This window comes from Gadus chalcogrammus, chromosome 18 (genome assembly GCF_026213295.1).
Source record: "Gadus chalcogrammus isolate NIFS_2021 chromosome 18, NIFS_Gcha_1.0, whole genome shotgun sequence".
In the NCBI taxonomy this organism is placed as follows: domain Eukaryota; kingdom Metazoa; phylum Chordata; class Actinopteri; order Gadiformes; family Gadidae; genus Gadus; species Gadus chalcogrammus.
Window position 1 is genome coordinate 10408841 of NC_079429.1, and position 26186 is coordinate 10435026.

A 26186-nucleotide genomic window follows, 5' to 3' on the forward strand; every position below is an offset into this window, starting at 1 on the left:
GGTCCCATGGAGAAAGACATTAAATTTTTCACTTTATATCTTTATTTTATCCAGATTAAACTGCAACTCTTGAAAAATATTTCATCTAACTTTTCTTGCAGTGGCCTATATCTGCAAATCAATAATTAAGTAGTAACGATATTATAAAACTAAAACTCTTGCCCTTGTCTTATGATGGTGAGTGGCTTGTTTGTTTTTCCGCAAAATTTAACTTGGCAGCGCTCCCAGCAACTCTTCGAACGCGTCCGAATCTTCCTAGAAGTAGGCTGGATGTGGACGTTGGGTTATCGCAACTCCTTGAACACGCTGTGTCCTGCGGCACACGTCCCAGTGTCCTCTCTCAGAGAACTTCAAAGAGGTCAGGACAGTTTGGACACATATATATGTATACATATGCACACACACACATATAGAACATAATACTCTCCTCTCATTGTCCCTAATCTGTCCACTAAGCGTTGTTGTCAATAGTTATTATAAAGAAGGAAATATGTTAAATATATCTGTTTTGGATCATTGATTGATTAACATTATTGTTTAACTGTGAAATAGAGAAAAATAGAAATGCAAGGTGCCTGCGTTCCTATGGTTCAAGAGTTCTAGCGCCTGCTAAATGAATGGGACTGAAGATCTCTCTTTGAGCCATTAGACTTGTAACACTCAGTGATTTTTACATCACATGTCACTTTAGAACCTTATTATCCTTTATAATTTAATAACATACCACATAATTTTGTTTAACTCTGACTTTTGCACACAACTGGATCTACTCATAATTGGATTTTGGATTTGGTGTATAATTGGATTTCGATTATTTTAGTTACATTATAACCAAGTAACATAATAATTTTCTTTCTATATTACGCTCTAAATAGGTAGTTTTCCCCAGTCTGACTTGGTTCTACTCATCTGACAACAAAAGCTTTGAACTTGAACTTTCTCCTCTCCGTTCCCCCCCTCCACCATATCTGTTCTTCTGTCCCATCTGCTCGCTCAATGAGCCAAAGAACCAGATGTTACCATCCCCCTCAACACATGGCTCCAGTCCACCATCTTATAGCTCCGTTTGTCCACATGTTACATTCCTGAACGCTGCCAAGCATTAGGGATTTACACATTAAGAGTCCCCCGCAGCACGAAAAGATATACATTGGGATGTGATTACACAGGAAGTGAGCTCGAAATGCTAGCCCACCATAAGTTAGTGATTCAGTTGCTGACTGCTATTCGACACGTATGACAATTTAATGTATGGGGTGTATTGTGTACAGGGATGTGGTGGCTATGGTACGGGGTTTGATCCCCTTGTGCCCGCAGCCTACCTGTAGACCTCCCAGAGTAAGAGGCCTATAGGTAGGCCATGGATACTTGAGATCAAACCCTGACCTTCTCTTTAACGACATTTAGCCTAATAGCGGTGTGTTGCTTTGAATAAAAACGTTTCCAGAATGACTTAATAACATTATTTGGAAATGTGTATGACGATTGAAAATTACAAGGGGTTATTGTTTGCATGATGGCCACAATTTTAATAGGTTTATTGGTGTTTGGCAATAAAATGACCAAAACACATGACACCAGCACCCAGTGACATTACATTACTCTAATATGCATAAAATATTCCTCCCAAAAAGTGAATAAATAAAGTTTGTGGGATCAACAGAAGACTGAAAGTACTTAACCTATGCCTCTGACCAAAGCAAACAAATCTGTGTGTGTGTGTGTGTGTGTGTGTGTGTGTGTGTGTGTGTGTGTGTGTGTGTGTGTGTGTGTGTGTGTGTGTGTGTGTGTGTGTGTGTGTGTGTTTCATCCCCCCATGCTGTTGGTTGCATGTAATCCTACTTTACTTGTTCTATAATAATCTTCTTAACATATGTGGATGCAAGCATGGAAACATCCTATAGGGACCAGGTTGTGTATCCGTTAACAGAACACATGTTTACAGCTTGCACCAATGAAATAAGGGAGAGGCTCCGAATGCACCACTGGACACGGAGACAGTCTCCACCTCCTGAATAAAGATGCAGTTCATCATCTCAGAACTAGCCTTAGACATCCTAAATGAAATAGGTTAGGCTAATGATTTTGATGCCCACTAATATGTTATACATGCTGTTGGCAGTTACTTGGTTTATTGAAAAACAACATAGGGTGAGAGCGGTTGCTGGGGTGTAGTCCAAATAAGAACCCTTGCCATTGGTGTCGTAGATGGTTGCTAGGTGTTCTGGGCTATTTTGTACAATCTATGGTTCTGGGTGGTTGTTAGGGCGTCGCTAGCAGGTCGTTAGGGCATTCAGGTTGGTTGCTATGGAATAGCTAGATGGTTGTGAGGGTGTTCTTCGGTCGTTGCCAAGGGTTTGACTAAACGGGTGTTAGGTTTTTTTCTGGGTGTGCTGCTAGGGCTTATGGGGTTAGTGCGTTCTGGGGTGGTTGCTAGGGTTCAGCTAGACGGTTGCTAGGGGGTTCTAGGTAGTTGCACGGGTGCTTAGGTCGAACCAAATCACACGTCTACATCTTGTGACACACGTGTGATCCCACGTCAACTGACCGGGGTGAGCATGTGGTATGTGTATGTGGGGACGGGAACGACAAGGACGAGGTTCCACCTCGCACATCCTCTTCCTCCTCCAAACTCACTGGCTGCTGTGTTATTTAGACACAACAGTAAACACAACTGTGTGTGTGTGTGTGTTAAAGCAGCCTGGCGCCAGGGTCCTGCTTACAGCCGTCTGTCTTCACAGAGACAACCTCTTAGAGACTCCCTCGTCCACTTCCATGTACAGAGAGACTCGGAGCCCGGGCTCGGCGGGTGTTGTAGTAGCAGAGGTGCTCGTATTTTAGAGTACACATTGTCATTGGTGCGTGATGATGAATGTCCCTTAACCCAGGAAGGACCTGCAAGCCGAGTTAAAAATGTGGAGATTTGTTGAGACTCAACCCCTGCACTTCCAGGCATAATTTTCCATTCAAATAAATGTTTTAATTAACAATATCTTTAAGGATTAAAGTCAAGATGATAAGTAACCTTGGGATACTTGGTTGAGTTTCAATTTGGTTTAATAATTAAGTTACGAGTGGTGGGTGTCATGGAACCAGTGAGAGTAAATAAAGCACAGGACAGAGTTGGTACTGTTATAAATAGTTTATTCACCTTTACAGCGTTTCTTTTCATTATAAAACAAGGAGGAGGGAAAATTAAAAGAAAAAAAATCGAGGGGAGGGGCTGGAGGGTATTATGACATTTTTCAGTCAAAAATAATACTACGTTGGTTTCCATAGCGATTTTGGGACCTTTACGATAAATCGGATTTCGCCGCACCTCGCTGTATCATCGAGGCCTGGCTTTCTGTTTACCAAACGAAGATAAAAAAATAAAACAAAAACTTTAATCGGGTAATAAATGACTTCATCAAAAAAAACGAAAACCATAAAATAAAAAAAATAAAAATCACACTGATGGACCGTTGACTTAAAACCCTGCAATTACCTGTAACAGTGCAAAAGTAGAGTACAATAAATGTTGCTCTGGTCATAACAGTTTCTGCAGATTGCGTGACGATTATATGAAGCTATATAGAGCCAGTGTTGGAGCTGAACAGGGCTTTATATGGACAGAACCAGAAGCCCCTATACAAACACCACCACTTCGTCACACCCAGAGGTTTGATCAATTTCTAGGACGGTGAAGCCAGGGACGGCCTGATGGCAACCCCAGACAGCTCTAGGAAAACGGGCAAGTCGCTCAACCTCTCCGGCGGACAGAACAGGCGTTATTGTATACGGATCTGGGATAAAAAGTTTTGCTCTTTCAACGATTTAACAGAAAAAAATAAAGAAATTATTGGTACAAATAAGGCAAAAGAAGAAAATCCTATAGGCCACATATGCTGGTCACCTCCAAACGACATAAAAAAAAAAAAAAAAAAAAAATTAATGAGCTTAATTTTGGCAGGTTCAGTGATAAAGTGTAAACTGAAATAGCAGAAGAGAGTAGGTGGATTTCAAATCTTCTGGATTGGCTTGTGTGCAACATTGAACAACACCGTCATATAGGCCCTGGGAACATGACTTTCGAAGCAAGAGACGAATGCACCAAAAGCTACACGCGCGTGTCCGCATGCATCTTTGGAATAGAAAACCACGTTCCATTCACCATGAAGTAAAAGTTTAGATATTTTTTTTATGGAAAAAGCCACAATCTTGTAATCACGGTCCTTATATAACTCACTTGACATTTTCTGAATCTACAGGTCGGACAACAGCGTTTGAGATTTCCTGACTTTTTCAGAGAGATATATATATATAGCTATAAAGACAAGAAAATAGTCAAGATATACACTTAACCCAATGTATCCTGAAGAGGACCCTATAATGATTTCGGTCCAATTGTGTACCTCTCTTCTGGCACAACCAAATCAGGCTGTGTGGAAAATTAGTTTTCACTCAACGATGCAAGAAAACCTAAACTTCCTTTTGGCTAGTAACAAAATAAAACCAGAAAAGCATTTTTCAAAATAAAAGCTCTAGTAGGTTAGGTATGGCAACTGAAGGCATTAAATATTTCGCCTTTTTTTACAGTGGAAAATACACTCGCTGTCCTTCCATTGAATAAAGTCCCACTGGGGGGGGCTCCGATGATACTAATGTCATATATAGACGATATATTGAGTCGACATGTGCATGGTACATGATCAAAGTGTAGCTATGTTCTCTCATCAAGCAAGGGAGAAGTCGTAGTGATGGTGGGGGCGGGAAGGAGAAAGACGATGCCATAAGAGAAGACGGAGAGAGAGCACCATGACGGTCAAGAGACATGGAAAGCACCTGGTATACCTTAACGTCCCACGATCCATTAATGAACTACAAAGCCGTCGAGAAGAAAAAAAACAACGGGTCAACAATGTTGCTGTTAAGCAACCAAGCTGTTGTGCCATCATGCCTTGATAATGTCATCCAAGGACATGCAGGGCTTTTCCCTGTCCAGACCCATAGTGTGGCTATACGATCCAGTATGATCTATCCACTTTGGTGACCCATCTGGGGGGTTGGCATTGCCGTCTGTGAGCCCTGATGGCTCACCGTGTCCTGGATGGAGATCAGGGACAGAAGAGGCCCGTAAGGACGTGTCAATCCAACGGATCAGCAGCACCAATGGGGGAACATTGGTGTTCACTGGACAAAGTGGACGTCAACTCGCTCACTCGAGACCGAGGAGAAGCTGCGAGTGGACTCGATGAAGTGTAGTGTAGGGGACCGCAAGATTTAAATCAATCAGCACGTCGGTTGAAACAGTCGATGGACGTTCTTCGATGGACGAGCGATGGGCCCATCGACCGGTCGATTCAAGAGCCCACAGATTGCTCTGAAGCGGCGACAAAGCAGTGGACCAAGATGGGAGGTCTCACTGGAAATTAAACGTTGGTTTGGAGACTTATCGACTGCCACACGTAGCACCTGAAGCAGCGCAGAAGGAGGATGTGTGTTTTCTGTACCGCTTCATGTCTCTCAACCAGTCAGCCAGCATTGACAACCGACGTTTCAGTTGTTGTTGAACAACCTACTTAAAATCGACTGAAGATTACGAGAAAAGAAAAGGAAAAAACCCTGTCTCGTCCTTTTTTGGGAAGTATGCTGGACTGGGAACGATGACCTTGACAGCTGCAACTGTTTAGCCCGGCTTTACGGTCACTTGGGATTTAGCTGCTGGCTCGGCACTAGTACGAAGAGCGCTTGAGACTGGAGCTCCATTTCCACTGGGATGTTTTGGCAGTTTAAACAGAGCACCAGAGACTGACTAGACTCACAGGCCAAAGGAACTAGCCCGTCTAGCTAGATGTTAGCACCACAGCTAAGTTGACAAAGGGTTCATTGGAAAGGCACAACCACAGGCGTTGTTGGAGGCTTTCAAGTGGGGTCTATGATGAACTGCCACCGCGGTTGGGAGTGGACTGATTGAGGTACGATCTTTACTGGGTTGGTGGGACATGCTTACCATGGCTGACCTCTGCCATTTTGTGTCTGTTAAAGACCGTAACATTCAGGTGTTGTTGTTGTTGTTGATCTGATCAGGGGATCCTATGGTGTCACTAGATCAACAGACGGCTGTATCTATTATTGCATTCAATGGCGAGGAAGTGTGTGGAATGGTTTGTATACAAAGGAATTCTATTAAAAAGAAATTCCTTTTCCACAACTGAGCTGCACCTGCGTTCTTAGCTAATGAACACGACCATGCGCAAATCAAAAACGGAAACATCCAATACAACCTGCATTAATAAATCCTGTTGCTTTTTGACCGTTGCTCAGAAGTGTCTCCTGGGAAGCAGGGACGAAAAATGGCCGCGTTGAGGGCCCCTTACAGGCCCCTACCCAGCCTCCAGCACCAAGGCAGTCGCACACTGGACACACACTACCTCCTTCATATCCACCCCACCACGTGACGCTGCGCTCCGGGTCCCGTCTGGTGTAAGACCCGCTTCAAACTGACACTCTTCCAGAAGGTTCCATGCTAGCAAAAATGTCCCAGGTCCAAAAGCAACATAGTTATTAGTTATAACATAGCTGGCTAAAAATCAATCAATGCACGATTTAGGCTTCCAAATGACACAGGCAGCGACAACTTCTACAAAATGGGCTTCATTAAACATTGTACTGCTCTTCAGGTACAGCTCTAGTTAGGGTGCGTCACCCTAAAATAATTGTTCCATAATCCAAAGAAGCACCAAAACACACGTTGGATATACGCCCAAGAACACAGCATGATGTCAAAAATCAAAAGCCTCAAAGCAGGTTTTGTTTCGGGGTGACAGCTCACCAGGGTTAGCTTATTTTTTTCTCGGTGGTCCAAAGACCGCGCTAGGGTTATGATAAACACTTGCCTATGATAGTCTTAGCACCAGATAGAACGGATCAAACCTGCCCACACCCCCATTCCCTTTTGATCCCCTACGCCGGAGAGAAGGTGGACACAGCCTGGTTTCGGTCTACTTTGTGTTCCAGATCGCATATTTCCATCGCCATAGAAACAGAAACGTTACTAAACGAGGCCCCCCTCGTGTCCATAGGGACCAGAATAACAATGTGATGTACGGGATAATGGTCTTAATGCTCCATCTTGTCCTATGAACCAATTTCCAAATGTTTGAGCTCCAGCAAATGTAATCATGTTTAAAGGCTACATGTGTTTTTAATAAATAGATCACAATAGCAATCATTGCTTTTAGTTGAGATTCCCCAAATGAATGTCATAATCCAATAAAGTCCATTATAGTGACAATTGACTGATAACGCTAGAACTACAGGGTAAAAATACACCAGAGCATTTCTCCAAGGACCAAATAAACACCACATAGCCCGCCCAAGAATTGTTGGATCTTACCATCAAATGTACAGAACCAATGGAAATCAATGAGATCTAGAAAGTGAGAGACCACTGCACCAGTTCCCCAGAAGTGTTTCACATTCCTAGGGGGGCATTTAGCTGCGACGGATACACTTCAATAGCTTAAAAACAGTCGAGAGAATGGATAAACAGAGTGTATGTGTGTACGTGTGTGTACATGTATGCGTGTGTCATACACACACAAATGATTCAAACTGAAAAAATAACAAAAATAGTATTTTTTTTTCCCCATGTAAGTTTTCACTGAACGGACACTTAAGAGTAAAAAGGCTTAGAGGAGGATCGAGTAAAGTGAATAAGAACAAAAGACCGAGAGAGACGGGGACTCAAACAGGTCAAGAATTCGGACTGCAGTCAAAGTGTTCATTTTCTTTTGCTAAGTCCAGATTTTTTTTTCAGTCATGATCTTTCAAATACGTACTAACCATCTTTTGGAATTGGCTGCAAAGATAGGGCACACAACACACCTTGCAGTCCGACCATACACAGACACCAAGAAGCACAGAGAACTTTAGTTCACAGCCATGTGATGATGGATGTAGGAAGTCTGTATGTGTTTGTGTATATGCAGGTTGCACATTTAAAAACTATTGACAGAGGTGCTGCAGATTGTGAATACTAGTCTCTTCTTCTTCATTGTCTCATTCAAACGATTGATTCAAGGTGTCCGCTCCCTGCTATGGTCAACCGGGTCTGGTTGAGTTTCTCCCGTTTGCATTTGTCACTACCTCTGCGGCTGTAGAGATTGGTAGTAGGAGCAAGAATGGTGGAGAACTTTCTTCTTTTGAGTTTGGGGTAGCTATATTTTTTCATCCAATTCGACGTAACCGATTGCGGACCGTATAAACACACCCTGACAATGTTTACCAAGTCATTAGATCCTTGGAGCACCAAATGCAGAGTAAAATGAATTTAAAACCATGTTTGGCAATGCCGTGGTCAATTTGTCAACTCTGGGACTGATTGTTGTTGGAGGGGCAGCTTAACTGAGTTTACTTGGGAGGGGGGGGCGAACGTCAAAGAAACCTTGTTTTTTTTGAGAGAGAGAGAGAGAGAGAGAGCGAGAGAGAGAGCGCGAGAGAGAATACAGCCATCCTTCTATACAGCTGAAAACACTGCAGACAGATGGACAAATAAAAGGGAGTGAAAGAAATGGTTAAAAAATTCCTATACAAAATAAAGCAAAACGTGGTCAGCATATTCTTCTAAAACCTAGCAGGTAAGGAAGAAAGGGAAGAAGAAAAGAAAAAGCGTGATTGTGGAGCTATTGACCCGACATCATGTGTGGGTGTAGTTTTCTATAGAAGTTGTCCCTTAACCTGCACGCACACATTTCAGTCCAAGCAGCCGTCGCTGTCAGTCAGCCGTTCACCAATAAGTCTTAGCCTCGTCTCCAATAGAGCTTTTATTTTGAAGTGGTTCACCGTTTGGTTACCGGTTGGGCCCTGATTAGTGGGTTGCATCGCTGAAAGGGCAAATAGAGCGTTTTGACTTCGTCAGCGAAAAGAAGAAATAAAATTAGAATCAATGCAGTCATAGCGCTGACTTCCTTTGCGACGGATATCGGAGGCAAATGTGTGCATGTACAGTTTCTTTTTATATTCAAGTTTTCTCCTTTATATTAAAATGTCCTCTATCCATTCATTCTTATGTCCATCCAATCGCTTCCAGCCACCCCCCTTCCTCCCCATCCCCTCCTGCCCACCGAACCCCTCCTCTAAATCTGATTGTCCAGCTGTCTTGTCTTACGGTGAGCAGTTAGAGGGTGAGGGTTGGGGTGGGGTGTAGGGGATTTCAACTGATCTCCCAGCGCCATCAGTCCCTGGTCCACCGCATCAGTTGGTTCCCCACCCCCCTTGAGCTAACCGTCGGCTAGCCTTTTTTCTTTGGGGGAAGTGGGTGGTGGGAGGGTGGGTAGGGAGGGGGAGTCGGAGGGGGGGGCTCTGGGGGTGTACATGTACGTATGTATATATATTTATTTATATATATTTATATATGCAAGTCAGACTTTAGTGATCTGCGTCAGTTCGTCCTCGAAAGTCTCGTTCTCGGGGTCCGAGTCCGTGGTGTCCGAGTATCTGTAGTGGTCGGGCTCGTTGTCGCTGACGTCGGGGGTCACCGAGTTGGAGGTGGCGTCGGAGTTGGCCCCCTCCTCCACCGTCTTGGAGAAATACAGCTTCACCTGTGGAGGGACCGGCAGAAGGGTTGGACTCGCTCCTCACGTACGCACATGGCATCACATTTATCGGGCAAACGCTGTTTGTCCAAAGCAACTTACAGCAGGTGCATTCAACCAGGAAGATAAACCCTAAAAAGGTGCAAGAATCATTGAAGTGCTTGCAACCTCACAAAGTAAGACATAGAAACAAAAGATAGAGAGTAGGAGAGATACAACTTTTATCTGCATTGGTGTTACCCTTCTGCAATGGCCTGCAGAGTGTGAAAAGCTTGTTAGCTAGTTAGAAAGTGAACCAATGTTAACAGGAAGACATTTGAATCAAAAGGCACAACAGATTCAATCTTATATCACCTCCTACCAAATAAAAAGTATATTTTTTGTAGAAAGATGCGAGTTCAGAGTAGGGGTCACAGATTAGTTGGACTATAGGCCATGTTGGAGTTCACAGGCAGAGCGGCTTCTTCATTGATGGTTTCAGCGGGTTCCAGGGGTCAAAGTTCAGCACGTTGAACTCTACACAAAGCATTAGCGTGGGATTTGCTTACCGAACGTGGGTGCGGATCCACCAATCAGGACAATAAGATTAAAAACGCATTTGATTTTAGTCTGAAAAGAACACTGATACGTGCTGGTGGGGCTGTAGCCCAAGGCCTCGGTCTCTCCTGTGGGAGCCGTTAAGAGGAGCCAAGAAGACATGCCTGTGTCCGGTGGTCCGCCTACGATAACTACTCTCTAGCCGCCAAGCAGAATTGTGTGTTGGCCTTGATAGCAACGCTGCTTTAAGACATGCCCTACTCTCAAGAGCTGCACTATGTTCTGACTGACTGTACTGATAGGACAACTATAAAACCAAACGTTGTTTCTGATTCCTTTAGCTACGCAATTACAATTTTCAATTCAGGTTCAGTTATTGTCGCCGCTCCAATATTGTTTGTATTGGTTGTTGTCACTTCAAAGAAATAACAAAGTGTGATAAATCCCTGAAATGCATAATATATGGTATGGAATGTCGTGGGCACCACCAGGGAAAAGTAATAACGTGACCCGACTGTACCTTAAAATTTGGGGAGAAATATCTGTTGGCCTTGTCTTTATTGGCCTTGTCAAGGTCATTCTTTGTCAGTGACAGCACCAAGAAGTCCCGGTCGCTGTCTGGAACGCCGCCCCCGCCCGTCCCCTGGTTCTCGAGGACTCCGTCCACTCGCTCCCGCTGTGTCCCGGCGCTGCCGTTTTCCAGCCTCTCCACATGCTCCTCAGGCCCGGGGATGAAGAAGGTGTTCACCCAGAAGTGGAACATCTTGTCCTGAAGAGTGGCAAAAGGGGGGCATGGAGGGTTATCTTCCTTGTACAACTCTAATACTGTTGTTACGAATGGGAGTGCAAGAAGGAGTGCCTCAGGGTTCAATTTTCAGCCCCTTGCTGTTTAGCACATCTATCTATAAAGCAAGGAATCTCTGCATTTCTTGCGCATATCTCTAGAACAGTTAATCTAAATCGGCTACAGAGTCGGTGTGTATAGCTGAGGACCTGAGGAAGTAGGGCTGTGCGATATGGTAAAAAATTAATATCCCGATACATTTTCTCCATTTCACGATATACAATATATTTCTCGATATTTTGAAATCTCCTTTAAAGGACCCCATGAAATCGCACTTTTACCCTTTACTGTTTTCACTACAATCCTTTTATACTATATACCATTCTTGGTTAACTTCCCAGGTGGTTTCCATCAAAACATTTTATATTTTCATGTTAGTGATTAATCACAATTTTTTTTTAATTCAAACAAAGCACAAACTGCAAAAACAATCTTCAAAATTACAAAAAAGGGGCAATATAAAACTGAGCAGCTCAGAACAATGAGAAAGAGAGCGAGAGAGAGAGAGAAATATTAACATTAATAGGCTTATAAGCAATAAGGCTGAATCATCAAAAAATATTTTACACAAATAACTAATTTAGGCAGCATTTTCTTATGTAGGCCATTGCAATGAATTAAACTAAAACGTTATAAACTCATTTTGATACAATGTGTTCGATATTTTTGAGCCCATTTAATTAATTTATTTAGGAATTGTAGGTGTGCTGCCCTCTACCCCAAGCGCCTTGCCGGGGTCGACTGATAGATAACTCCTCTCCCCTACAAACCACGCAGACACGTCCCAGTTAACTCTTTATGGTTGCTTGAAGTAGGTTAAAACAACAATGTTTTCCGAGGCTAACTTATAGCTAGAGAAGTAGCATAAGACGAGGCAGCACCTTGTATTCCGATTGTGTGTGTTACGGAGCGTGCAGCTGGTAACCATGATCGACATCAGATAATAATTCATTGATTTAGTTACAGCATCATTGTGTGATAATGCTCTCCGAATGCACTTTGGGGAAAACACTAGCGTGATACAGGGTTGTGTGCGTATCTGATCAGATCAGACAAGAAGTTACAAGCATTGGTGTGTTTCACTCCACGTCCTCCTCTCGATATCCCAAAAACTGCCAGATCACTAATCCCTTATTAGTTCTTTTAGGAACCAGCAGTTTGTCCGCTTCCACGTTTTATTTGTCGATTGAATTGGCTTAGGATACACTGTATGCTACACTGAGCCGGCCGGCGCTACAAACCGTAAGAAGCTTGAAAATGAGTGTCCACCCTTCCGCACCTAGATGTCGCGTGGGATTGGTTGGTAAAATATTTGAAATAATAATTGTATGTATCTTACACAGCGATTTCGGAGATCGCACAGCCCTATGAGGAAGTGCAGTCTCTACTTATTTAGACACACTTTCAATATTAATAAACTTTGAACCAAACAACCAGCGGCGCTCTGTGAAACAGCGGACCGGAGCTTCAGGACTTGCAAAGCTTGCAAAGACAACTTATCCAAACTGCTCCCGACGAGCTGACTGTCGCCTTGCATGTTTGAAACCGCAGTCGCTGTGTGAAATTGTGCATGAATGGGTGAATGTTATTGTAAAGCGCTTTGAGTGGCCACTAGTCAAGTGGTTAAGGGCTATATGAATGCAGTCAAATTACAAACAGACTCTAGCGTGTCCTCAACTATGTCAAACTATGTCGGCAAGGCTACGTTGGACACAGGCCCATCAACACCTTTACAGATGTAGCAATGCATTGGTGTGGGTCGGGGGCTCACCTTCTTCATCATTTTGTTCTGCTTGTGGAAGAACTCTACTTTGATGTCCCCGCAGACAGGAAGTGGCTGGGGGAACTCGAAGAACATGAGACGTTCTTCTCTCCGTGTGTGGGTTGGGTTGGACGTGTGGATCTTTACCTTCACCTGGTACACCACAAACTGGGGATCTGGACGAGAGAATGGAGGGGAATAGATGTTGTAAATTAAATAAATAATACTAGCAAAATTTGAAAACTATGGCTGCAAATTTATAGCATCTTCCCTCAACTATTATTAAAAATTGTATAATGAGCTGGCGGATTGGTCATTACAAAAAGATAGGCCCATAACCCCATATCACAGAATGAAATTATTTGGCTCAGCCAATCTACTGTTTTAATTGCACTCCTAATGATATTGGAAAAAAAATACTGACAATTGGTCCCCAATTTGCTTTCATGTGGTTTCAGATGCGTTTCAGTTCTCACTAACAGAACTGGACTTCAGCTACATTCCACCAATAGCAATGTAAGAAAGGGGTACTTCAGGGTCCCATTTTTGGGCCCATGCCGTTTACAGTGCATATACAGGTAATTACTGTTCGGCACGAAAATATCCAAACTTTGAAAACAATGAGATAAGGCATAATAGAAAATACATTCCTCTCTATGATTGACTATGCCAAGATTAGATTGCCAAAATGATTTGACTTTAAGATAGTTCTCTTAGCGTGGAAGAATTTCCATCATGAACAATTCACAAATTCTAGACAATGAAAAATGAAAATGAAAGTGGAAAAAAGTGTTTCCCCAAAATAGCATTTGCACAAGGCAAGTTCCATTTAAATCCAACTGTTCAGAAATCCCCAACCCTTCGTCAATTCTCATAAGACACCCATCCCACTTCCCCATCTCCTATCAATATGAGAAGTACAATAACATCTCTTATCCTCTCGTTATGTCTTCTGATCCCGTTTGGAAACATTGAAGAGCATTCATTAGTTTAACTCAAATGCAACAATGAATGCATCACTCCAGTCAACACAGCATACAGAGTGCGATAAAGAGAGGTAAAGAAGAGTGGCATCTGAAGTCACCAGATTAGAAATGCAGTATTTTCCTCCTGATTTTGGCAGTATGAGTTTTGTGACTCTGGCCGTTCACTTTAACAGTAGCCACCGAAACAGCAGAAAGTTAAAGAAGCCTATTTTTAGAAACCATCTGCCAGTGTGGTTAGCATATGAAAATTTAAATTACTAAAAGTTTGAAATCAGCTTAGGAAAGCAATTTAAGAAACCCCAGTCAGGAAATTAAGGTTTGCAGAAAGGAACTCTCTGCAACCACAATGCATCTCTTAAAGGACACAGTATGTGGCAGGCACACACAGAATATACATACAGGCACATATTGAAAAGCAGAAAAGGGCAGTGAATGAAGGTCTTGGAATAATACAATTTTATTTCTTTAGTGATAAACGATAGCATCTGTAAAATAATCATCCATTTAAAAATTAAGATATACCTTTTGCGATTCTCGTATGATGCATACGATGAATAAACTGACGCTTTACATGCCAACGTGGAGATGTTTGACCAAGAATAAGCAATTAAACATGTAAAAACAGACCAAAGTGAAGGTATGAATGAAGTAAATCTGGTTAGTTTTACCCCAGTGCCAATTCCCTCTCCTGAAGCCATGAGGAATCACCGCATCGCTCTTGTTTTTTACGGCCGAGTCTCCTTGAAAAGAGAGGAAAAGAGATCAACACACACACACACACACACACACACTAGAGCTGGGTGATACTTATCATAAAACTATTTCAAATGACCCAAAGAATATGTAATGGCTGCTTTGGCTTTAAAAAACACACAGAAGATTCAATGCAAGAAACGGTCTCTAGGAGGTTGATCAAGCACATACATCGAGAAAGGATACATTGTGGGTTAATCTTAAAGAGTCTACCGAGATCACAACATGGGCTCAATTTACTGTCATGCACCCTGCGAGACCAAGAAAGATTAACATTATTTCACGCACGATATCTCAAACGACATAAGTCCTGGGCGATAACTAGTCCCATATTGTGTTATTGATATGCTTATCACCCAGCCCTACAAGCACCCATGACATCAGAGACTGGAGATAGGGAGAGAGTATGCCAAGTTTCGCAGGGGATGGATTTAAAAATTAAAACTACTTAAAAAGACATGCCATATAGAAAGGACGCAAGAAATACGAAAAATATTAATCAAATATGCAGTCAATATCCGAGCGGATTTGAGTATTCATTTTGTAGGTCCTTTTTTTTGGAGCAAATTAATTCAAAGTCTGTTTCTAGCTGTCATTTATACAGAACATGTGCGTTACACCAACCGACCTAGTAGAATACACTTGATCGTGTCTTTCTTTCACTTTGCAAAAAATTATATGCTTATGATTTGCTTGATGGATGCTAGTTTACTCGAGTACACGTTTGTACCCCTCCCAACTAGAGACCCACACGACTAAAGCCTTTGGTGTGGCGTAACCCCTGCTTTACCATGGGATTTGAATGGACAATTTAGTTAGTGAAGGAACTATGCCGAAATATTTCCAGTTATACCCACTAGGGCCCGACCGATTCATCGGCCTGCCGATTTAAATCGGCCGATTATAGCCTTTTTGAAAATAATCGACATCTGCCAAAAAGACGCCGATTACAACCGATTTTTTTTTATTTATTTTTTTTAGAAATGTTATTGCGCTTAGTATCCTGCAGATTGCGCTCCTACTCGCCTTGCTAACTAACAACTTTAGCTGGAGTAAAAAAGAGGAGATTGAATTTTACCGTACAACATGAAAGCACGCTCGCTCAGGCAGCTGCGCGCTCACCTCACCAATGTACACAAGACGCGTTGTTTGAGCATGTTGTGCCTGTTTTTCTTTAGGTCCCAGGCCATGTTAATTTGTTATACTGTAGACTCTAACGGTGAGACCATACTACTCAGCACGCACGCGTTAGTCACTGCTCACGAGCGCAGCACATTGGGAGTTATTTATTTATTTTACATTCCACTCATTTTTGACTGTAAATGTATTCTAAAACACTCAAAGGTTCTGCATTCAATTCACATATTCGTCAAAAGTGTTTAAAGTATATTTAAGGTATCAAAAACTACGTTTTATAGGCTTTTTTTTTGTTTTGCTTTTAATCGGCCGATTAAATCGTAATCGTAATTTTTCTCTTAAAATAATCGGCATCGGCACTCAAAAATCAATATCGGTCGGGCCCTAATACCCACGCACATGGCAAAGCACATGGTTTTGAGGAGCCCACACTTGTAGACCGCGGTCTCAGGCACTCATGACATTAACATGGGCTTGTTAACTTCATTGAGTAGCAGTTGGAGGAAAACGGTGAAAATGTCTGGCTGTTTTTCTTCCAATGTTGGATTAAAAGTGACCTCTTCCTTTTGTGTATTGATCCTTTAATGTATTTATTATTATTTATTTTTTTAAAAGGTGGTACCCAGGTTAAGTCTGCCCTGCACCATGGCACAGGATAATGAACCAATGAAAAGCTAGGTGCTAACTCCATGTCACACACCATCATTAGGAATCTTGAAGAAATGTTAGTACAAAAAGGAGGCAGACCACAACAGAGGAAAATGAAAGAAACCAAGTGTATCAGGACTTGCTCCATGTGCGAGTTCCCAGGCCTAAAAAGGCTGCAGTTCCAATGCATATGCAGCATGGCACACATGGTTCACTGCTAGTACAACAGGGTTAGTAAGAACACTCAAAGCATGGCGTCAAACGGAGGGAGGATCACTAGCTAGTCAACCAGTACAATTTTCAGACGAGGTTTGGATACAATTGAGTTGAATCATGTACAGTTAAACCCACAGTGTTTACATTTGACATTTATCATGGCATAGATTGATGAACGTGAGCAGAAGGAATAGTTTGTTTTGCAACCAACATTTCAGCCTTAGACTGGAGGATGGGGCCAAAAAGAATAACACGATAAGTCTATTAAGTTGATCAATAATTCTCACAATATATATTTAATGATGATAATAATGCCAAATTTACAGTTTCAAGAGTTCTCTTTGTGTACTTTGGGAACAAATACTGCATCAATACCAATAGGTAAAGTATAGCTCAGTTTCAGCCAATCTGAAAGATCCGAAAAAAGCGTTTCCACTGCGATGGCACTTTCCCTGAGGGTGGTCTTTACAGTCCCTGCTAACAAATGCCACTATCCCATTTCTACCCCTTACCCCTTCCCCCTCCCACTTGTTTTGAAGGGGTAAGGGGAAGGCGTAAGGGGTAAAAATGGGATTGGGCCTAACCCAATCCCATTTCTACCCCTTACCCCTTCAAAACAAGGGGGAGGGGGAAGGGGTATGGGGTAGAAATGGGATTGGGCCTTAAATCTCCACATTTCCATTATAGAAGCTGCAGCCAAAGAGCGTGATCCATCAAGGGAAAGTGACCGAGATAGACAATAGACTGACGATGATAGTAAACAAACTTACTGCATGTTCCTCCGGTGAACATGGGGACCGTTTCAAAGACCATCTTGTGGAACAACAGGGCCACCGGCTTGTAGTCCAGGTTGTTCCGCAGGAGGTGGCTGTAGTAGTACACATATCTCCTCTGGCTCGGGATGGTAACTCCCTGAAGAAGCAAATATTGGGTAAGATGATGCTGATACGGACCCAATACGTTCCGGAAGGAGACATCTAAACGCTTCTTTAGTAAAGATGCCTTTTAATTGCGGTTCTGCTCATCAACACTGAACAATTTTCTAGGCTGCCGAGTGTTTTGCCGGAGTACCAACTAAATGTTTATGGTGCCATGCAAGGCAGACGGACACAGGGAAATAAATGCATACATAAACCAAAGACCCTATTTATAACAATGTTGACCATGGACAACAATTCTGGCCCATGTCTACAAAGGTGAGTCGAAAGTGATGCTACCATATTAGCTAGCTTTATTACAACAGTTTAAGATGTGGTTTATTGATCTCAGACTGGAATTGCGGGATAAACCATATTCATTCAGATACGCTCATCAGAACTCTTCATGGGCAATATGACAAAACATAGACACGAGTGATACATGCATGCATACCTACAACATTTCACTGATGAAAAGAAAAAAAAAAACATGAAACTGACAAAAGCAACACCAAAACAACAGACCTAGGAATGGACAGCGGGCGGCTCACCTTTTTGTCCCGGGTGCGGACCTCTCCGTAGAAGTCCAGGGCCTCCTGGGCCTTGAGGAACTTGCCCCGGTGCAGCAGGTAGGCACAGATCATGACTCCGGTCCGGCCCTTGCCCGCCTTGCAGTGGATGGCAGCCACGTGGTTGTCATCCTCGCTCAGCCACTGGTCCAGGTCCTCACAGAAGGGCTTTATGAGCTCCAGCTGGGGGGGGTTGTGGTCCTCGAACGGGTACTGGGCCACTGAAGGCAGGGGGAGAGGGAGGGAGGCGGGCGAGGCGGGTTTATTTGTACAGTGCATTTCATTACACAAGGCAGACGATTCAACATAAGGCGGAGGTAATCTGGGGGCATCCTTAGTCTGTAACGCACACCGCTTAAATCTGGAGTACATGATTCACACATATTTTACCAAAACCCCACAGTAACACAAGAAAAATTTAATATAAATCAATGGCTTTGGGTCACACACACACACACACACACACACACACACACACACACACACACACACACACACACACCTTACCTCTGCAGTTGAACTTTGCGGTGTCATACTGCCGCTCTACACATCTTGGGAACAAGAAGGAGGAGAATGTTAACAAATTACCTTTAAAATATATTTGACATGGAGCATAGGACTACAGGTTAAATCTGGGTCGCCACAAGCATCCCCAAGCAAAAGGCAGATGTCCTCATGATACTTACAGATTGTAAATCTTGTAGTGATTCTTGTGTTTGGAGTCCAGGAACCTGGGATCAGTAAAGAGTAAAAGACAGACATTTAATAAAAAAGTGCAGGGCTACTGTTGGTGTTCAGGCACAAAACACCTAAAAAAGGTACATCATTGACAGAGATACACAACAGAATGCGAGAGGGAGATCGAAAGGGAGACGGATGATTCATGGAGAACCGGAAGGCAATGTCAAGGTCAGGTGGGAGGGCCTGTTAACCAATACAAAGACTGACATGTTCAAGCAGGCACGTATGACAAGCACAGACACACGCACACACACACACACACACACACACTTACCGTACAACGTCATCTATGTTGTTGCGGTAGACGCCCTCTAGCTTCTCTGCAGGGAACCCCATGGCGATGATGTTGGGGTATATGTCTGAACACACGTTTGGTTAAGAAAAAACAGGACACACACAGCTTTAACAGCCCTTCCTGGTCATGTTTTCGATGAGGAGGGACGGCGGTGAGAGAGAGAGAAAGCTTGTCAATTATTCATTGGAGATCGTCCAAGTGAACTTTCACATTTTTTCCCGTCTCGGTGTTACCAGGGTGAGTTGGCTTTGAACCTTCGAACATATCTAAAGACCCCTGGAAGTCACCGTTGATACACCGACTACAGTATGGTGAGAATAGACAAACAGCAGCCACTGCATCAGTGACTGGCATGGCAGTGTCATTCTTGTACACAATGAAAACATGCACGGGTGGTCTATAAAACTGACCAGGTGCAGTCAAAATCCCTAACTTCTTATACGATATTCCTATACATTTCTACTCCTTTAAGTCGTCCCCCCCCCACACTCATCTCTTTGTCTCTCGGACCCCCTGGGGTTTGAAAGCCGCGGTACACCGATGCAACACAGAAGGAAAAAAAATCTGCATGCAGGCTTCCAGCGCGACCGCGTTTAGCAACGCAACAACATGATAAACGGAAACAAAACCATGGCGGTGGAAGCGATAGGAGAAGCGAGAGAAGACGCAGGTGTGGAATGGTTCAAATCATGACATCATTGATTCTTAGACAATGGAGTTGATACCAGTACCCCCCCCCACCCCCCCCACCCCTCTCTGCCCCTCTCTCTTGCTCAGTCTACCTGTCTCTTTCTAACTCCACTTGAGCAAAATGGATTTTGTTGTAGATTCTGAACGCAAAGTTTGAGCAGTCCAGCACCATCCTCTCAATTTTTCCAGCGTTTCCCCCGCCTCTCCCTTCAGCTCATCGGTGTCACTCTCTCCCCTGCCTGCCTCTTAAATCATGACATCATGGATGCATCTGCTATAGAAACACAATCACAGAACCAACCTAGAGAACCATGGGTTTTGCAGACTGTAGAACGCCATGTTTGCGTCGCACCTCTGCAACGCGAAAAGAGGACGTTCGGTGCAACTAGGAATGCCATCAGCACGTTCCGCTCATCCCTCCTCCACCCTCTTCCCTTTCTTTTATCCCTCCTCCCTCCTCCCCCTTTTCCCTCTCTCTCTCTCTCTCTCTCTCTCTCTCTCTCGGTGTCCCTCACGTCAAATTGACTCTGAATATATCTGAGCGGGATTGCGTCCAAGTCAGTTTCAGTTTTCTTTTCTTCTTCACCAGACAACTCAAAAGGGTGGGGCGAAGCCAGTCAAGCGAGACGACAACACACATTCTCTTCTTTCTCCGAAGAGCAGGGGGCCTTTCTCTGAGCTTCACTCCTCCTCGGCGCTCCCTCTCCAGCATCTGTGCCTTCTCTCTCACTCCGTATTCCACCAGCATAAGGCACTCCATTACCACCATCATCATAATATTGCCATTACATTCAACGTGGCAAAATGATCCGTGCTCAGTGAAAAAATGTCATGGGGTTGACAACCAGTGGTCAAGAACAATACGCGAGAGATATTGACAACGGAACGGATGATACATTCCTTCTTTATCACCTATTGCTTTGGGCATGGGCTTGGGACTGTGCCTATGGAATACCTTTCCATGACCCCCAAACCCGACCCTTTAATAATGCATCGTGTATAAAGTGTATTTGAAAATCCGCCTTGCATTCAGTAGCGGTTTGATCCATCCGTTAATGGTGTGTTTAGTGTGCGTGCATGGGGGTCTTTGTGGGCGAATATCAGTCCACCGAGTCCGAAAGCGCATCTATCGCTCCCTTGCTTCATTCAAACAGAGCCCCTCTCCACTTCCTCTTTGTCTACTTCCAGCATCACTCGCTTTCAACCCCGCCTCCCGTCTCTCCGCCACTTCCATACGTCTCCATATACCCCCCTCCATCATCCCGTCATTTTCTTTTCCTTTAGCACTGGGTCCATTTTTTTTTCTAGTGCCTCGTTCTGCCACCTTACCCTCTCGCGTACTTGCTTTCCGCTTGAGAAAGGAATGACATCATCGATGTAGCCATCGTTGTGCCAACCAAAGTCTGCCCTCTAACAGGTTCACGTTAATAAGAGCCCAGAGAGAGAGAGAGAGAGAGAGAGAGAGAGAGAGAGAGGGGCACCGACAGTTGAGACACAGAGAGACAGAGAGAAACCTTTAGTATAATTAATCTTCTGTTAAAAAGATTGTTTTATAAAAGCAAAGGTTTTGGTTTAAAGCTGTATGGTGATCGGTCCGCAATGCCGGCAATGCAGTTCATGTCTAAGCGTCCTGAATGTTCGGCTAAACAGAAAATGCTTTGTTTGCTTTGAAAATCTAAACTACATCAAATAACCTCTGAACAATTTCAGTCCCTCACTTAAATATCCAACAAAATAGGGAATGCAGTAAATAATAAGAAAAACCTCTGTTTAGTAAGCACCCCAAATATATATATTTTTTTAATACAAATCTGCAGTACTGTCCTAATGTAACAAAACAGCATTTCGAAACAATCATGAATAGTTAACCAAGAAGTTCTAAGCAACTTAATAAAATAGGATTTGTGCCCGTTTCCCGTTATTAATTTCTGCTGCTGTTCTTGGTTTCCACCGGGGAGACCTCCCAGTCTCTTCCACCAACAGAATAATTGAATTATGCATACTAAAATGACCTATTTTGTCAAGCTAGGCCTACTACTCAGCAATGCTAAGGCAGACGGCATCCTTGAAAAAACTAAACTAAGAACACACACATCCCTCAAACACAAAATTCTCTCAAATCCTGTCATGGGTAAATGTTGCGAAGCTAGACAAACGTTTTGTTTTTTCTGAATTCACCAAGAGGGTAACCAAGTAGACTGCAGATTATTTGAATTATGCATACTAAAAATGACCTATTTTGCTCGTTCTCTGTGATGCTGCAGGAATTAAGACACATGAGCCTCCAGCTGGTTGGTACATGTTGAGAAATTCAGACCACTTGGGCCAGGGAATCGTTTATGGGACCAGGGAGAGGTTTATGAGACCTGGCCACACGATTATTGCAGATTGCCCTGTTAAATGCCAATTACACATTGTCCTTCATCCACTCCATGCACCGTATGACTCAGCCTACAGATAAGAAAATCTGCCGCTTTATTCTGCACAAGATTTACCTAGTCCAATGGAATGACATCAAACTAAATATATGTAAACATATGTAAAATGTGTCTCTTTGAGATGCAGCAATTTTGCACTTGCAGGAAATTGAAAGAACAACACAGCCATATCCTTCACAACAATGGTGTCCAAATACTAATCTTCAAATTAAAATAGCACAGTGGAGTGGGGTTAGCCAATATAAGCATGACCCCTTCCTATTTCAGTCAGCAGATGGCAAAATGAATAGGGCTACAAAGATCCAACTGTACGCCTCCAGTTCAGGCTCCATTGACAGCTAATATCAACCCTGCTAAAGTATCCCGGACTAAGTAAATAATCGGCTGCATACCCAAAAGGCAATATGCTGTAGCGGGCCCAGCTTCATTATCCCTCTGCATGAAAATATTGAATTCCACCGTTTGGGAGGGTGTTTAACAAATTGAAGATCAAGTTTTAAATTCAAGTTTAAAAGCACCAGCTCCATGTTATGGATCGGCATCCAGCCAAATTCAAGTAGCTCAATGTTAATGCACTTTAATGTGATTGTGATTTTTCAAGTCATTTTTCAAGAGAATCTACTAATAATGTAGCCATTTTTTAGTTATACAAGTTAAAGGGATAATGATTTTGATATATGGTGAGAGTATTCCACTTTTTCAAGTTCATCTATGTAAACCAAAGACAAAAAATATTTCTTCATTAACTGCCACTTGTAACAAATACTAATGGACCCCACAGTTGACATATATTCAATGAATGATAATGTCTAATTTAAAAATATTCAAGTCTTTGAGACTAATTGCAATTGTTTACTGCATACACCAATTTAACAACTCCCTTGCAAGGAATTGCTCCCGACTCATTTTGTAAACATTCCCCCCCCCCCCCCCCCCCCCCCATCTAAATAGAAGTGCGATGCAGGGAATTGTATCTTTTATAAATAAATTCACTACAAATATTGAAGCAGCTCAAAATGATACGATGAAATTAGATAAGTTTGGATTCGCCTTACCTTAGTGCTGCATGTAACTCTTTAAGACTAGGAATAGACAACACATTTTAACCCAAGCTAGGGTACATCACGTCTAACCAGTGTCATGCAATGCAATGGTCTCTTATCACAATATTGACATTGGCCGGTACCAGCATCACCAAGCTTCTGCTATGCACCACGTCCACCATATAGGGCGACACTTGCATTACAGTGTGTGATAATATGTACTCCTCATTAATCTTGTCACTTTTCACACGTTTTAATTGACAGCAAATGGTTGTGTTTTTATGCCACATTCCCCGATAGTTAATTGGTTCTCACATGCAAGTGACAGCCAAGGGGTTTTCATTCACTCTGACTCAAAGTTGAAGGAGGTCTTTATTTCTACTATAATATGCAATGCAGTATAATAAGTGGAACCAGAGTCATTATAGCCGTGCTTTCTCGTGCTGCCTCTGTGTTCGGATGGGGCATCATCGCTTCTCAAAGACGCTTTACTCAATTTGTGCGCGACGTCCAAAATTTGATTCCTACTGACAATTCTTTGTTGCCATTACAAAAGGCTGACACACAATGGGTGCGAATCGTGATTTTGCAGCACTGCATCAGGTAAATTGATAAGCCATTACAATTAACTTCAGATTTGTCCAGTTATATTAGCAGATAAAGCACTGACGTGAATTGATTTAATAAAGCAATAACTATTGCATTTCCCGTCGAGGTATAATCTGCCAAGAACGGTATTGCATAATGCCTTGAGTGACCTTTGGTCCTGTGTACCGACTACCGCGTTTAAGCGTGTCCACAAATTAGAATCTAAGGCCAATCTAGAACAATTATCCATCAGAAAGGCTACTCTGCCAAGTTCCAACTAAAGCCAGGCTGACGGTGCCCTGTCCACTGGAGTATATTCAATTTAACACAGTAATGACATAGGTTAGGTAAGCTTAATTTATGCAGGTACGACTGAAGGTAGGCTTAATCATTAAATGGATATCTTCGTATTTAGAAGTTAAGAAAGTCTAGCTCATTTCACTAAAATGTGTCACAATCGATCAACGCTCTTTGCGTTCACTAGTGATAGCTTTTTGTTTGAGTTTATAATATTGCATTAATGGAATACATGTTGCAGGAGTTAATATTTGATTTTAAAATATGCACATTAAACATCGAGCACGTACTTGCCAAAAACGTTTCGGTTCCTGTATCCCCTAAAAAAAAACTACCCCAAAACTGACCGGTCAAATCGTTATGTGTAAATAAGCAAAGCAATGTGGAACCAAATAAAGGGACGGCAGGTTCCAAGTAATCAAATAGGTTATAGTAATACATTATCAAATAATCATTATGAAAACATGCCCTGCTATTGTACTCAAATAGTGGCACCTTTAACTTGACAGCAACTCATTTGGATGCACCCTATAATGGTTCGTTTTCCAAATTGTAAATAATGATCATGTGCAGCTTCTTAACCCCGACATGCGATTATTGGTTTGCATGTTCGCATAGCAAGACCAATATCAACAGAGGTCCAGCTCGTGCTGCGTCTTATTCGAGAGCTCCTGTCTGCGCTCTTGCTGATGCAATGCCAATAACCATAGACAGGCTGGCTTAGCGTGGCTAGCTAACCAACTACGTGGGTATCGAGCTGCGTAACCATACATTAGTGTCCAACGACTCAACGTTGGCGCTACGTGTTGTGCGGCTCCGTGCTGTGTGCGGAGTACTGGTGCACACACTGGATTATTAAATAGCGGCTGAAACGGTGTGACATCGCAGTAACGCATGCACTAAAGTTCGCAGCGCTGGCCGCTCCGCTTGGCTGCTACGGCGAGCAGCTAGCTACAGCGGGCAGGCAGACCTCGATACTGTACATTCTGTCGAACAAAAAAAGGATACAGGTCAGGTCCAAGTCAAAGCCATCTTCTTGAAAACGCCTTTTGTTCCGGCTGACTATCTCTTTGATAATGGCAGTCATGTCGGTTCCTTAAAGTCTTTTACACGGCCTTAAAAAAAACGTTAAATAATTTCGTCTGCTTTTGCGGGGCCAGCGGTCCTCTTTGGCCGTCCCGTCGTTGTGTGCGGACGGTAGGACCGACTAAACGATGGCTAATGGTGACAGCTAGCTTACAGCCTGGTATTACTTGGCTAGCTGCAAAGAAAATCCCTTTTCACGGGGGCGTCCTTTATATCTTACCCGAAAGAACCAAAATCGACATATTTGTCCCTCGCACCGGTTGTCCCGAATATAAATCCTTATTGAAACACTGGGATGCTGAGCAGATGTGTTGCAGCCTTAACCTGCTAGCCGCACGGCTCTGTGACAGCTAGTCTAGCCGTCGGTGCCGTCTTCTGGGTCACAACCAAGCAACGTCGGGGACTGCACCCTTCTGTCACTGCAGGCCCCGGATCTCCTGCTCCTTCGGTTTAAAGCAAAACCATCCGCTGCGCTCAATGGGAAAATAATCCTGCTATCCAAAAGAGTTGATAATCCAAACGGACAAGTCCAAGTCGTTGATTTCACCAAAGACGCCGTGATTAAATGCAGGTGAGCGGAGAGAAAAAAATCTCTCTCCGATGTGCCTGAAAAAAGAAGTGCAAGTAGCAGTCACTATCACTACTGACTGCCTGCTAGTTGTGTTAGCTCGTTGCTGCCTGGGGAAAAGCGTTCTGCCAGGGAAAGCAGGTTGCCAGGATCTAGTGCTATTATCCCCCTATTCTTCCGGTTACTTTCTACTTCAAATGGTCACGATTAAATGTAACATGGCACCCCGTGTGGTTGATTAACGCAAGAATATGAGGTATTCATCCCTACAGCATGTAAAACTAACACTGAAACTGTAAACACTATATTTTCTGTGTTCTTTCTTTATACACAGTCCAAATTTCATTTCTGAACTATCTGCTGCTTGAATGATTAATGAATATGGCGATATTATAGGTGTTATGGCATGAAAACTTGCTATGCTACACAGATAATGTAGAATATATTATTTTGATTCGAACCCACATTTTGTATCTACACAGTAGATACAGTA

At 43.0% G+C, this 26186-nt stretch overlaps 1 protein-coding gene across 2 annotated transcripts; it reads right to left on the reverse strand.

The window, feature by feature from the left end:
* Positions 1–9094: 9094 nt before the first annotated feature.
* On the reverse strand, positions 9095–25858 carry LOC130371957 (phosphatidylinositol 3,4,5-trisphosphate 3-phosphatase and dual-specificity protein phosphatase PTEN-like). 2 transcript variants are annotated; one of them, XM_056577847.1, is made up of 10 exons: positions 25048–25857; positions 18963–19047; positions 18634–18678; positions 18455–18498; positions 17930–18168; positions 17232–17373; positions 14376–14447; positions 12731–12897; positions 10636–10884; positions 9095–9584 (listed from the first exon to the last, which is right to left on the reverse strand). In XM_056577847.1, exons 1-10 carry the CDS (start codon positions 25124–25126, stop codon positions 9405–9407), a joined length of 1302 nt encoding a protein of 433 aa, XP_056433822.1. In that variant the 5' UTR covers positions 25127–25857; the 3' UTR covers positions 9095–9404. The 2 variants fall into 2 exon arrangements, with proteins under 2 accessions (XP_056433822.1, XP_056433823.1); XM_056577848.1 differs by lacking the exon at positions 14376–14447 and having other exon boundaries at positions 25048–25858.
* Between the last annotated feature and the right edge of the window lie 328 nt (positions 25859–26186).

Coding starts and splice junctions, on each gene's coding strand:
- LOC130371957 (XM_056577847.1), bottom strand. CDS start 25,126: ATGACTGCCATTATCAAAGAGATAGTCAGCCGGAACAAAAGGCGTTTT. Junction 18,499..18,633: donor CACTACAAGATTTACAATCT/GTAAGTATCATG, acceptor CTTGTTCCCAAG/ATGTGTAGAGCGGCAGTATG. Junction 10,885..12,730: donor AGAACAAAATGATGAAGAAG/GTGAGCCCCCGA, acceptor GCCACTCTTCAG/GACAAGATGTTCCACTTCTG.